The 12571-nt window shown below is 37.6% G+C and overlaps 2 protein-coding genes across 2 annotated transcripts in view; both read right to left on the bottom strand.

Moving 5' to 3' along the window:
- Nucleotides 1–10360, bottom strand: part of LOC129768059 (cuticle protein 7) — a 40795-nt gene extending 30435 nt beyond the window's left edge. The window contains exon 1 of the mRNA XM_055769441.1: nucleotides 9838–10360. The gene's annotated coding sequence lies outside the window, so the exon portion shown is untranslated. The remainder of the gene's footprint in view (nucleotides 1–9837) is intronic.
- Nucleotides 10361–10805: 445 nt separating this feature from the next.
- LOC129768058 (uncharacterized) lies at nucleotides 10806–12223 on the bottom strand. The gene is made up of 2 exons (XM_055769439.1): nucleotides 11866–12223; nucleotides 10806–11804 (listed from the first exon to the last, which is right to left on the bottom strand). Exons 1-2 carry the CDS (start codon nucleotides 12182–12184, stop codon nucleotides 11581–11583), a joined length of 543 nt encoding a protein of 180 aa, XP_055625414.1. The 5' UTR covers nucleotides 12185–12223; the 3' UTR covers nucleotides 10806–11580.
- Nucleotides 12224–12571: the final 348 nt, after the last annotated feature.

The following is a 12571-nucleotide window of genomic DNA, read 5'->3' as shown; positions in this document are numbered from 1 at the left end:
AGAAGCGAGTTCGAATCGATCATAATTCTGATCTGCGCTTCCCCTGGATGGAAGGTTTCCTCAGGCAGCAGTGTGTGCCTCGTGTTAAACGATCCTTTCCTAAGAAAGCTCTGTTTGGTTGGTATCATAAATTTATGATTGGAAAAAATGCATTCTATTGAAGCAATGCCATTAAGTAATACAAACGGCAAAGCAATACCTCTCGAATTTATTTTTTTCTGATTTGCATTGAAAATATTTTTGCGGTCATATTTTGTTGAATGTATTTTTTTTTGTGTGTGCTCCTATCTCGTTCTCCAGATCATTTCCTCAATAAAAAGTGTATCTGTTTTATCTGTTTACCATGAACTGCTCTGTCGTCTCACATTTATAAGGTGCTCTTCAGGAGACTACCCTCTTGTTTGTTGCTTCAAACTAGGCGATGCTGAACGAAGAACAGGTTCCGCACAGCCGCACAAGAAGATAAACTAGAAGAACGTTGCAAACATCTAGATTTTGCTAAAGTCGCAGTGAAAAAAAACTGAACACCGGTAATCCTTGAGGATGGAACATGTGCAATTGAAGCTGCAACTTGATATCAAACTTTTCGATTGCATCAAGACTGTTACCGTTGATGAGAGCGTTTCGTCCTACGTTCAATGTGTTTCTCAGTGCAACTCTTTGCCTGTAATATGGTTAAATCGTTGCACTGAAATTAATTTGCGTTCACATCTATATAGGCTAATGATGTATTCGTTGAATGTAAACACCATTATAATAACACTTTCTAAAGTTCCATAACGCACTCAAGGCCAACACCTCTACCAGTACATAACATATTGTCCCCCCTATCAGTTATTTTCTACTAGGGGCAACTGTTCCGAACAGTACCCCGTAGACTTCCTATCGATGCTCCAAATCTGACGCACATAAAGTAGCTTCAAAAATACAATAAATTACCATCAAGCGTTTGCGATAAATGTAGGAACCCCGATCGAGATATCGTTAAATTGTGTGGAACTAACCCTCCCTATGCTAGTAAATCGATCCGTCGATCTGTGGGCTACTTGAAGCCGCTCGGGACAACGACCCAGCCCCTCAATCAGAATCCGCCGCTCCGAGACACACCGGAGATACACAAATCAACCCAAGCACAACCGGCACTCTCGTACGCGTTGAGAGTTTACGGGTCCGAGGCGTACAATCTAATGCTCGACAATTGATCCGATCGCGCCGGATCGGAGAGCACCAAAGGGGAAGGATGCCACGCGACATTCACTGAGCGCAAAAGTGTTGATGATTGCTTTTGCTACCTCGGCAGAAGCTCGGTGAATCAAGTTGCTTGATTTGTGTCGGCAAATGAAGTTGGTCGTGTCGTAAACTAGTCTTAATTAGATGTTAAGTCTAGTTATGCGTGGATTAAATGCGAACTATGTTACAATATTTCAACCTGCGTTCATCATGGCGATTGAGATCTATGCGACGCTCGGCTGTTGAGTGATCAGAATGAGAATTCTTATATGGATGTTTTATCGCGATATGTTGTTCAATGAAATTGGACATAAATCATGAGAGCCTCCTCACTAAACTAATATGTTCCCAGATTAAAACATTAACACTCAAAGTGAAGTGCATGTGATTCGGTTGAGAAGTTCATTCCAATCTGAAAAGTACGAAAAGTATTAACTCATATATCAATGCATTACGCTTACCAAATAGTCAAACTACAAATTTCAAATTTGAATTGAGGAAAACTCTTGTTTTTACTATAAATATTATATTTATCTTGAGCTATTCATAAAAATTTACCAGTTTCACTTTGAATTATTATTCCATGCCTCATCTCATTTCAATTTTCGCAGTTCGAAGATGATCCGCTCGATTATCAAGCGAATGAAAGTCGTTAAAAAGCGGTTTCAAATTGAGTAAATTATTTTCTCGCTTCCATCGTGCCCGGGTGCTAAATTTTACGACCATACTAAATTTTCATCCGCCATAAAATTTACCGTTATAAGTGTTTGATTAATTGTTGTAATTTGTTCAACAATGGTTGAACATCAAATATGATGTAATTCCATGCATTCATTATGTTCCGATGAATGGATTAGACTAGAGCTTTTCACTCAAACACTCACCACCATGTCCCATGTACAGGGAAACTTCGATATAACGTACCCTCGTTATAGCGTACCCTCGATATAACGTCATTCGATATAACGTACATTTTACCTCGATATAACGTACACATTTCCAAAGTGTAAAGGAAAAAAAAAATCTATTTTTTTTTCCTGATAGAACAATGAATTATCTGTATTGTGATGCTAAAACAAGTTTTGTACCTTCAATCAATCCCGAAATACAGCTGGTTTTGTGAATCCGGATTCTAAATGAATCAAGCTTCAATCAACAGTACGGAGGGAAACATCATAAGAAAGGCTGGCTTCGTCTTCTGATTGAAGTTGTTCATTAACTTTACTAAACCGGTAACACAATAATGTATTATAGACTACGTTTGTGAGTACTTTATTATGCTTCGATACAACGTACAATTTTGAAAGTGAAATGTACGTTATATCGAAGTTTACCTGTATTACTTTGAAGTTGTTTAAAATGCTAGATACTAGTATATCTAGTTATTATGAGTTATTACGGATATTTCGTTTATTTTCGCATGTATTGATTACATCAATCAAACTCGCTAAAAATATACAGTGACTCAAATCCGTAATCGTACTCCATCATCCTTTTCCCTTCTTTTGGTAGTCGAAAACAAGCTTTCGGAACAATCTATTTAGATAAAATTATAATGTCATATGAGAGTTAAAAGGTTTGCTATCTGTTTTCAGAATAATAGTTTTTATTTCTCTAAAAATGGTGAATGTATGTGCTAATGTATGAAAAATAATTCAAACTCATAATCGTACGTTGGTTGAAATCTTTACTCGATTCCGAAGGCGTTGGCCAATTTCCTAATTCTATCTTTGTTATGGTATCCCTTGTTCATTGCAACTATCTTTAGCTGTCTTTAGCCTTATCTACGAGTTTTTGCTATATTCGGAAGTTATATTTATCAATTTTTTCATTAAGTGGTTTTTAAAATCGTTATTTTTAGAAATTTTATGGTATCTAAATTTCTTACACAGATAACTTCCTTAGTTTTTGACTTGGATTGATGTCGGAAGATTGTGGAAGAATATCAATAACTTTTGAGTAATTGTAATGAAACCATGTGCGAACTTTATATGCCTCGAGCTCTGGGTCATTGTCTTGGCAAAACTTGAACCTTCGATTCCATCTCATTTTGTTCACATTTTGCTACATGCTACACCTTTAGGATGTTCAAGTAAACATTCTGATCCATTACACTATCGATAAAAACCAAATTGAGCAAACAAAAAGTTTGTAATGTGCCTAGGAAGGGCAGCTTGAATGCCCGAGCACAGAGGGGCAAACCGTTTCTCAGCAAAAAAAAAAAAAAATAAAAATCAGTAACTCCAATTTGATTATTCCAAACAGCATGAAACACATCAATATCTAACTGATATGATGATATTCCATAGATGGGTCCTAATTTGATATCTTTGGCTTCGATGGTTGTCGTTTCGTATGTAGGAAGCCAACGATGAATCATACGTAAAAAAAAAATATCTGAAATCAACGTTTAAACATGGTGGTGGTGGAGGGATGATATGAGAGTGCATGTATGAGGAATTTGGTTTTCGTCGATGGTGTAGAAGAATATGAAATTCGTACATGGTAACATTAAAATTACTAGAAAGTTATTGATATTCTTCCACAATCTTCTGAAATCAACCCCAGTAAAAAACTAGGGAAGTTATCTGTGTAGGAAATTCAGAAACCATGCAATTTCTAAAAATAATGATTTTAAATACCAATTAATGAAAAAATTGAAGAATATACCTTCCGAATACACCAAAAAATCTCGTAGATAAGGCTAAAGACAGCTAAAGATAGTTGAATGCAATGAATAAGGGATACCATACTAATGATGGAATTAGAAAATTGGCCAACGCCTTCGAAATCGAGTACAGATTTCAACCAGCGTATGATTATGAGTTTGAGTCAATTTTCATACATTAGCACATACATTCGCCATTATTAGAGAAATAAAAACCATTATTCTGAAAACAGATAGCAAACAATTTAACTCTCATGTGACCCTATAATTGAATCTAAATAGAATGTTCCGAAAGCTTGTTTTCGACTTTCAAAAGAAGGGAAAAGAGATCTGCATGGTGGAGTGCGATTACGGATTTGAGTCACTGTATGTACGTAACTTCAACGCATGAAGATAAAATCTACATTACAATTTAAAGTTTTAATTTAACATTTTCGAAATATCTTACATACTTTTAACAATTTACCGACCGCTCACGAGATTTCTCGTGTTTCGCGTTCCTTTTTTACGGACTTGTGTGAAATTAGCGGATAAAAATTTTTGTTGCGTGCAAGTTTCCGTTCAACATCTTGCTGGATTTCACGAATAATGAATTGATTTAATTGAAATAAATTGATTGTATATCAAGTAACATCTTTCACAATTATGCTCATTAGATAGAGAATTGAATCATTCATCTTTCTACATAATTCATTTTTCCCTGATCGTAACAGAGAAAAGTTATAGACTGAAACGTGATCATGGGCCAATATAGAAAAATATACAGAATTTTGGAAATAAAAAAAATTGTTCGAATAGAGTTATCGAAGCTATTCGATAGAAAAATATTTTACCTATCTTCCAGCCACAATTTTTTTAATCGAAAAAAGGTCTGAGAAAACTTATAGGTTAAAGTTATGTATGTCAGAAATTAATTATTTTTAAGAAAATTGAAAAAAAAGTCACAGGACGGTTGTGTTCCAGACACGACCGCATAGTTGACGTAGGATTCCGTTACAGATAGCCATCTGTTGATTTTGGATATGTTTGAAGAATTACATCTATAAACTCTTTGATAATGATTTGGTGGCCCTGAGAATGGCTATTTTGTTTGGTTGTTGGGTATTGTTTGTTCACTCCACCAGTGTTTACCGAGTGATGATGACAGAAGTATGGTAAACATCCGTTGGGTGGTGCGTATCAGATAGAAGATGCCGAAGTGGAATGAGATCTGATGAAAACCGCCCTCTGTGAACCTAGACGAGATGCCTCCTGAGTAATGTATGGATGAAATAAAGAAAAAACTCACCAATGTAATATAAGTAAATTACCAACACCGAACACAATTATCAATTTTTCTCATCTGTAAAAACATGTTACTTTAATATAGAGAAAACATATTTGAAATGCAAAAGGTAATTTTGTTTTATAATTTTTACTTTCTTTATTCAACCCAATGCGAATTTAAATTGGACTAACAACACCTAATACTATATGTAGAGTATATGGGAAATTACTTTCTCGAATATTACTTAACATTTCCAATTTTTTCTCACCGGTGAAAATGAGCACAACAAAACAGACAGCTTAAACCGAACGACCCGTTCACGACCTGGAACACACCTTGGTTTTTATTTATGAAAATTGGAATAAATCGTTTTATATATCAAGTCATTTTTAACACAACTGCTATATGGTAGCATTCTACAATTACACTTGTGCTAAATTTTTCACGATACACGATCGGTCATTGCCGTCATGCCGATTTCCCTCGGGCATCTTGGTTTTGATGTCTCTGTTAGGGAACACATTTCGGTGCGAACAAAAGCTCCCCCTACCTTTATGTATTTGCAATGCCGATTTCCCCCAGGCAGCTTGGTTTTGGTTTGTCGTCAATTCCGACCAATTAGAAGTGGATGTTTCCGTTAGAATAGGGGTTGAGATTTTTCAATTGTTCGATAGTTAGTTTCATGACATATATTATTTTATTCAATATAAAAAATTGTTATGGAGTGCCGAAATCGATTGACGCAAAAATTTCATCAATCCATCGTTAAATGACTGAGCAATAACCGTTTGAAATTGGACAATTTTCACGATGTGCTCGATTTTCGGTTTTCAATTTGTACCCTAATATGTTCCCGAAAGACGTAATCCTACGTCAAAATGTTATTTGAATGGCCCAAAACACATTTTTGAGATAATACTCATTGGATAGAGAATATTTTTATCCATCTTCAGTCATATTTTCGTTGCCCGGAAAGGAGTCTGAGAAAAGTTATGGGTTAAATTTACCGAAAATGCAAATAGAACTTTTTCACATTCGAAAAAAAAATTAAGGAACAGGGTGCGAAGTCGAAATTTTTGGCGATTTTTGGAATGCTTCAAACCGTGAAATATCAACCCATGAAGATGGGATATAAATCACTTTAAAGCATAATTTACGTGGATTTACTCGGAATATTTTACAGAGAAATTTGTATCTCGATGTAGTGGACAAAAACTATCGGGAAGAAATTAGAAATCGATTTCTTTTTGTTTATTCAAAGATAACAAATCCAATTACCTTATCTTTCATTTGGTTTCTATTACGTTGTTGTAGGACTATTCAGTAAAGAGATATTTATGTTTGAAAATTTCGAATTCGTATTTGATGATGAATAGTTCAATAAATAATCATCGAAAAACAGGCCCAGGCCTATACACCCAGGATTTTTTTACGCGGGGGGTTTGGAAAATCCCATCGTTGTCCCATGTTCCGAAATCAGCAACCGAAAAAAATGCAATCGGAGTTTTGTAGCATATTAGTCTACCAGAAGCTTTAAGTATTTCAGTTTAGCAATACACCGGGCTCTTTATCAGCAGTAAACTGTGAAAAGTTTCCCTCACGGACTTACAAATTCATGGTGGGACAGTTATGTCTAGAATATCAACATGGGACAATTGAACTTGTTGTTTTTTGAAATACTGGGAACAAACAATAAGTTTTTTTGTGTTTTTTCCCGAAAGATTATGCATAAAAACATCGTTTTATGAAGAAGGTAGTGATCTGTAACACCCTTGCCGAATATAAATCTCATTGTTATTAGGCATTCACTAACAAGATATACACGTCTTCTGTGAAACTTTTTTTCGTTTGTTTGAGAATTGAGTGCATTAGCCCTATTATTTTAATTTATGATAAGCCCTATTATAATTAATTTATTATGGATTTACAAAAAATAGATGATGGGACAGTTATGAATAGAATATCAACATGGGACAATTGAGCGTGATGTTGTTTTTTTTTCTAAAATCTGGGAACAAACAATAACTTGTCTTGTGTTTTACCGAAAGATTAGGCAAAAAACATCGTTTTATGAAGAAAAGTCGAAATTGTCCAAAAGGGACAATTATGCGTGGAACGGCAGTATAGCTTTGATATAAATGATGACATGGTGATAAAAAATACAAAAAAAATCTAGCTTAGGGATTTATTTATTTTATTTATTTATAATGATACTACATCCCATTGTCTGAAAAAAACTCGAGAGAGGAATTGTCTGATTTAGGAGTGTCTCTATCCTATCATATGTTACATATGTTACATGTTACACTATCCTCCGTTACATGGAACATTTATTCCATGTAACGGAGAAACCTTTTTTTGCAAGTGGTTGAAAAATCTTGAACGATAAATGTGTCTGAAAATAATCTGATATTATAATAACGAGTTTTGATAGAAGTACTAGGAATTCTATAGTAAACGGTAATTTTAAAGGTATTTTTTTCAATCAATGAACAATTCTGCGATTAGACCCATGAACAGCGCTTAGTAAGGAAACATGAATGTGATAACGAAAAATGAATTTTGGGCGGGACGAAGTTTGCCGGGTCAGCTAGTAAAAAATAAAGCGTTTTTGGTTTGCTTTCAAAGTTTCAATAGATTTTAAAAATATATTCACAGTAACAATCCAATCAACCTGATTATTTCGCTTCCTTTGGATTCATAGAAAGTTTCAGTAGAAGTATTTACTACATAAATATTCTCTATCGAGTGAAAATTATCCTTTAATTTTAAATTTCATGGAATAATGAGCACACAGCAAAACGATGGCCGAAAATGCCCACTACAAACTTGAAAACATTCTATACAAGATCCAGTTTTTGCTTTCACGAATGCATTATTATATAACAGAGTTACAGCTTACTCCGGAATACGATCGGTCACAGGAAATGTCGGTCCATCCACACACTCGATTCCCTTTCAGTCGTCAGCGCAATACGAAATGTTCGGGGAATTTTTAGAGGATGCTAATAGCGTATTAAAAATATTTTCGATATAATATAAAAACACAACATTTTGAGTTTCTTCTTTACCTCTAAAAGTTACTTGGTTCCTAATTTCAATATTTTACGACTGCATTCTACGCAAAATTTTCTTATCTTTCAAATGAGCAAGATGATTATTTTAGTGAACTTTCTAAATTAGAGTCAGTTCGGGACATACAATTAGGCTCGAGACAAGTTCAAAAATTCTGTTTTAGGTTTGAATTGACCATAGGCGTAGACGGATTTTTTCATCAAATATGATCCTCTATCACCTCCTGAAATATTCCGAATCAGCTACCAAATTCCTTGTATATTTTTATTGAAATACTGAATGCTATCAGAATACTATCACTCAACTGTTTTAAGTTTGACGACTAGTGGAAAATGATTTTACACGCAATTTTGTATGAAAATTTATACAGACTAACTGTTCTCGAGATATAACAAAATGTATAAAACATTAAATTCGATGAAAAATCATTTACGCATCTCATGAAATCTCAACCATTATGGAATCGTTTAATTTTCATAGTTTTGGGCTGTAATGGTTTATAACTCTATAACTATGAAAACACAGTCTATAACGATAATTTTTATAGCGACAAATCTCTCTATAACGACATGTCCCTTCAAAATCGCATAGAAATTCTTTTCTCTATTGCGAGATTTCTCTATAACGACGGTCCCTTGCGATGTCGCTATAGAGAGATTTCACTGTACGATCATAGCTTGATCATTCACTCATATTTTATAATAAATTTTTTTATCATCCTATTTTCATATTTTTGTAATATAGATTTCACTGAGGAAGATAAATGAAAAAAATATTTGGACGTTTGACTGAGCAGCACTCTCAGGCGGCTCAATCCGTTTATTGATAAATACGGAGAGTTTGGCATTTTTGAATATGTATTATTAAATTTAATTTTAAATGCATAGGTGATTGTATTAAAAAAAACTCTTCCTGGCCACGTGGACTCAGTCTATACTCCCTTCCCCCTCTCCGTAAACAAGCGTGGACATTTTGTTACCCCCAATGCGGTCCCTATCTACCGCACAAAAAAAGTTTTTTTTCAAATTGTGTATCGAACACGATTTTTTTAAGCTACTGGTGAAGCTTTGCACGATTTTTTTGTGTGGTTCCTATACTTCGCACAAAAAAAAGATTTATCTGTGATCAATATGTATTTGGAAGGATATTGGATGGAATTGTTTCATCGTATCGTATCTTGGTCACCATTCAACGATACTATCTATGATAATTTCAATGGACGCTTCTAAAGCAACAGTACTGACCACTTTTCTCCCCAAAACACATCATCGCCCAGATAACCACCGCTAATGATGGCATCGCCATTTCCAACCGAATATGCTCCGGATTTGCTTACGGTCATAATCACTGTTATTTGAATTTTCTGCTAGTTGCGCTTCTGCGGCTGCACAGATCCTCGAGCTCGAGCTCGAGTGTGCAGAGTTGATCGATCATCGCCTTAAATGAGTGCTTTTGTAACGGCTCATAAATCATAGTGGGTCTTCGGGCTAACGGCCAGCGGATAGCAGCGGGTGCTGTTGCAAAAGCATGACGAGCAAAGGGAATGATAAATCACCACTTTGGGAGGGAAGTCTTTCTTCAGGCAGAACCGACTTACCTTGACTGCTGATCGGCAATAGGTCCCAACTGGGTGCTTGGTGCGCTGGACCGTCACAAAATTGGTACCGAGGTAGAATCCTCGCGGGACCGTACACACCGGTCCAGCAGCCAGTCGCTTGATCTGTGTGATTCCGCCAATCAACGGATAGGAGGAGCTGCCAGTAAGCTCATCCACTGACACCAAACACAACACCACAAGACAGCTAAATTGATGCACTTCTTGTTCAGAACTGTTTGTTTTTTTCGAAACAGCGACCACGACGACGACAACGTTGTTTCTGGTAGGCCAATGATGAAAGTGATTTATCTTCGAACTGACACTGGTAAGAGCGGAGACGACTCTCTGTTGGCCCGAGCCTCACGGAAAGAAACCCATTCTTTCTTTACGCGGCGCCAGCGAAGAACTATTTCAAAATTCTGTACTCGTGTTTGGAGACCAGGACCGAACCAGACATACAACCAAACAACGGAGCCATCCGATGCCTCGATGCCTCGTGCGAAATTACCGCGATAGATGTTGAAACATGACTTGATGATCGAAACAGAAATTAGAATTAGGGTGCAGCAGCGCAACGAACGAAGTACCGCCGAGAGTGCCGACCGCAGTTGGATAAGGTGATGATACGGCGCTGGCTGCGGAATGGTAGATGGCAGTCCCCGGGGGCGGGAGGGGGTGCAGAGCATCGCCGTTTTTCCGATGCCGCCGTTTGCAGCCGCCGCAATGATGCTATGTACTTGCAAATAAAATATGAAATACTATCCGCTCGAAGATAGACACTGGGAGATGAGCAGAAGGTCACATTCACCAGCGTAGATGAGAGGGATTTGAGCGTAAATGGAAAGCAAGTTCAATAGTTCTTCAATGGGAGGATGGTTCGAAGGTTGTATCGATTCTTGTTGCGGAACCCGGTTTTGACCGGTGCTGCTGCTGGTGTTTCGCTGTTGGGGTTCCTTTCGCAACCCTCGATAGTGTTCAGAATGTGTGCGTGCAAAACGCGCCGCCAAAAAGTGATTGTAACACACGATCAGTTCTTCTCGGTTAGTGAATCAATGTACAGAATTAAAGTGTCCGGAACTTGTCTCTCCGCATGCTGGCTCATCGTTGATTGATACTTCAAGTATTCTTCCTTTCTCCTCTGTGCCTTGTGTGGGCTATGGTTAGGTGTTAGTTAGACTTCTCGGCTCTCCACTTCCTCTCACAATAATAAATAAAATTATGGTAATTTGCTCTCTTCTAATTATACTCTTCACAATTTGTTCAAAACCATCCGGAGCGCTGGTGAATACCATCCTTCTTAACTTCGACTTCCATAAGTCGACGCCGGGGACTTATGGAAATCGGATACCTGTGCCTCGGAGCGTGAGCGAAGGATGTACGCGAGCGAAACACTTCATCTGATCGTTATAACTTGGCAACCGCCGCAGCGCTCTGTAATTTTCAACAGATCACTATCGCGATTATTTAATTCAAACAACTCTTTTTAATCCTTCCACTAACAGCAACCGCAACCGCAACCACCAGCAGCAATAGGCAATTCATCCTCAAAGGCCACCCCACGGAAGGTTGTCTGTACCTGTGTACAATCCGGCAGGCAGATGCCACGATTGAAATAAGCAATTGCAGACGTCATCGCCGGCGAACGAAACGTAAACACCGCGAGTGGTAAATAAATTACCATTCTAACACGATCCAATCACAATTTATTCGCACACTCTCAAGTCCACACCGATTACCTAGTACCTAATCGTATCTTTTCAATTTATTATAACTGTGACCCGTGTGATGTTTTCCTTGTTCCTGCTGCCCTAAACCTTCCGGGCTCGTCTGCTCTTGACCGGCATAATGTATCCGGTGATGATCTGGCACACGGATGATCTTAACGATGGCCTTGAACCCATGTTTGTCATCTGCACGGTACTCTACGATTCGTTGAGTTCCGTCCGGTGCATCCAGAGTGTATGAGCCTGAAACTTCAAGGTTTAGTACGTGTGTGTAAAATGAAACGGAAGCATATTCAGAGCGCACCTTTAACGATGTCACCATCTCGCATCTCCCAATGGCTCTTGTGGTCCCCAGTCTTGGTGTCCTTTACGCCATACTCGTATCTGTATTTTGGGTAGGCGTTGTAATCCTTTTCGTCCTCTTCGCCCAGCTCGCTTTTCATTTCTCCCAAATGATGCGTGGGCGGCTTTGCTTCTGGGTTGCTTGGCTCGATGACACCTACTATCTCCTGATGTTTCACGGGCACATGTTTCCCTTCAGTGATAAATTGGACACTTTGTTTAGCTGGTGCCGATGTCACGTAAACTGTCGCAAAAATTAGGATTAAAGCTGATCGGAACATGTTGAAATAAATACTGGCAGGATCGTCTTCAACAACCGGTTGTCGATACAGGTAACTTTATATTGAGCCAAAGCATCAAGAACGCATTCACCTAGCTAACGCCCGTAAGTCGATTGTTGGCCATGGTACCGTCATGGTCTAGTAAGCTTACTGTGTTCGCACTTTTAGTCTAGATTTTTCCTCTAGCGCGTAGAGACTTAGGCGTGATCTAGAATCATTCATGCATAATCTAGCTCCCGGTGGTGTCGAACTTGGCCCACTGAAGGTGAGATCGGACATAAGAAAAATAGTATAAGTTATAGAATGAAAGTTGATCTTATATTCAATGTTTGTTCTTGAAACTCGACTAGCCAGGTGAGTCAATTAGATTCATTTAAGGTTTTATTG

The sequence above is a fragment of the Toxorhynchites rutilus genome, chromosome 2 (genome assembly GCF_029784135.1).
Source record: "Toxorhynchites rutilus septentrionalis strain SRP chromosome 2, ASM2978413v1, whole genome shotgun sequence".
Lineage (NCBI taxonomy): Eukaryota > Metazoa > Arthropoda > Insecta > Diptera > Culicidae > Toxorhynchites > Toxorhynchites rutilus.
Note: the sequence above shows the minus strand (reverse complement) of the source record. Positions and strands in the feature narration are given on the sequence as shown.